The following is a 2,190-nucleotide window of genomic DNA, read 5'->3' as shown; positions in this document are numbered from 1 at the left end:
GGATGATCAGTGGAAACAGGATGAACCTGAGCTCAATTTTGAGTGTCATAGCAAAGGGTGTGAATACTTATCTACATGCAATACTTCAGTTTTTTATTTTTAATAAATTTGCAAAAATTTCTACAAAACCTTTTTCACTTTGTCATTATGGGGTATTGTGTGTAGATTGATGAGAAAAAAAGGAATTTAATCCATTTTGGAATAAGGCTGTAACATAACAAAAAGTGGGGAAAGTGAAGGGGTGTGAATACTTTCCGGATGCACTATATATCTGGAAGGATGGCTCCCAAAAATGACACCCCATCTCCACGTTTCAGCATGCTTCATATCACTATGTTTGGAGGTATTTTGGTGCACAGGATGTGGCAATAAATTTCCTCTTGTAGGACCATGATGAATCTACTCACTTTGCTCTTTTCTTTACATCAACAGTGGAGCTTCAACAAATGTTGGTGGTAGAGCATTATTTCAAGGAATGTTTTCTTTTATTTCTCAGAGAAAATCAAACAAAGCGCAAAGCCATGGAGGACATGAACCAGGTTGTCTCAGTGGTAGTGACAGACATGGTTATTATGATGATCATTATTATAACCATAGCCTGCTCTGAATTTTCTTCGATATTAAATCAGTTTCCAACGAAAGATACACGAAATTAAGCTAATGCCTTGTCCACACGTACACGGGTATTTTTGAAAACGCTATTTTTTTACATTTTTTTTGCGCTTTGCCCAAACTATTTTAGGTCACTGGAAAACTGACCTTTTGGAAAACTTCTTCCAGGGTGAACATTTTCAGAAACTACGTTTTCAGTGGTGACGTGCTGACAGGGAAAACAGTTTTCGGCTTTTTTTTTGTTCCTTTTGCCAATTTTTATTTGCACAACTACTTAAAAGAAAACACACACACACACACGCACACACACACAGGCCATAACACAAATCCTATTTACACTTCTGATTTTTTACATGAAATAAAAATGAAATGAAGTAAAAGCTATGGTGAATAATCCACCGAGCTCTAAAGTGCCAGCTGAGTTCTTGGGGGAGGGGGGGATCCGTTGCCCTTGACTTGACAAAATATAGACAAGTCCCTTTTGAGTCCAAAAAGTTCACCTGCTCAACAGGGTGAGAGCTGCCCCAATACCAGCTAATCCCACAAAGGCCATGAGTGTGTTCCTCACCGTGGACTCGGGGTCTGCTACCTGAAAGAAGTCGACGAAGCCACCCCATGAGTTGGCTTTGACTAGCCAGTCCCGCTGGTCAGAGAGGAGATATGAAGAGATCTCTTGGCCCACCAGCTCAACGCGGTGGTCCATGCCCCTCTCTTTCTGGTGCTGACACACAACTGCCCCGAAGGCCACTAAAGTGGCGATGCGACCCCAGTTGCTGGTCCCGTCGCTGAATAAGCTCTTGGCTACAGAGGAGACGAAGCTCAAGTCGTCCCCTCGATCATCCAGCCCAAGTTTGTGGATCATACCATTGTATGCGTATCGGTGTTTGTCGAGAACGTCCTCCACAACCCTTTTCATAGTCGACAGAGCCTTGTCCCGCTTCCACCGCGGCTTAGAAAGTCCCGTGAACTCCCCCAGAAAATTGGCTATGAGCTGCCTTGTGTCGCTTTCCAAAACCTCGTCCCCCGCCGGGCCGCCGGACATGTCGAGCTCGCTGTCCGACCGCAGAGAGCCGCCGCCATTTGCGTCAAGCACGTTTTTTGTCATGTTGCTGGGTGTGGTTACTCCCAGCATCGTGGGCGGAGGTGGTGTGCCGTTGGTGTGCGACGTGAAATTCCCGAGAGAAGGCCAGGACGAGGCCCGACGAGGCATCCGTGGGGAAGTATTTCCAGAGCCGTGGTGCGTGGGTCCCCCGTCGGCTCTATTTTCAGACATAGCTGCGAAAGACTCACGCGAACAGTCGTCTATGGCTTGTTAGCGTTTTTTCCCCCCGGCTTCTGATTGGCCAACATGGCTTTAGGGTTACGGTTATATCGCCACCTGGTGGTTTGGCATGCTCTTGACAGCGCTTCCGTTGTGTTAAGTTCCTCTTTATTTGAGTTTTTTTTTCTCTAAACAGTGCTTATGTGGACGAGATTTCTTTAAGAACAAAGGAGGAAACTCCAAGTTAAAAAAAGTACTGCCGTACGTGTGGACTACGCGTAATTTCATGGAAAAGACGAACACAAACGTTTGAGTCG

The 2,190-nt window shown here is 45.5% G+C and overlaps 1 protein-coding gene across 1 annotated transcript; it reads right to left on the bottom strand.

Moving 5' to 3' along the window:
- Positions 1 to 1,108: 1,108 nt before the first annotated feature.
- Positions 1,109 to 1,885, bottom strand: LOC130124427 (induced myeloid leukemia cell differentiation protein Mcl-1-like). The gene has a single exon (XM_056293885.1). It carries the CDS (start codon positions 1,883 to 1,885, stop codon positions 1,109 to 1,111), a length of 777 nt encoding a protein of 258 aa, XP_056149860.1.
- Positions 1,886 to 2,190: the final 305 nt, after the last annotated feature.

This window comes from Lampris incognitus, chromosome 14 (assembly GCF_029633865.1).
Source record: "Lampris incognitus isolate fLamInc1 chromosome 14, fLamInc1.hap2, whole genome shotgun sequence".
In the NCBI taxonomy this organism is placed as follows: domain Eukaryota; kingdom Metazoa; phylum Chordata; class Actinopteri; order Lampriformes; family Lampridae; genus Lampris; species Lampris incognitus.
Note: the sequence above shows the minus strand (reverse complement) of the source record. Positions and strands in the feature narration are given on the sequence as shown.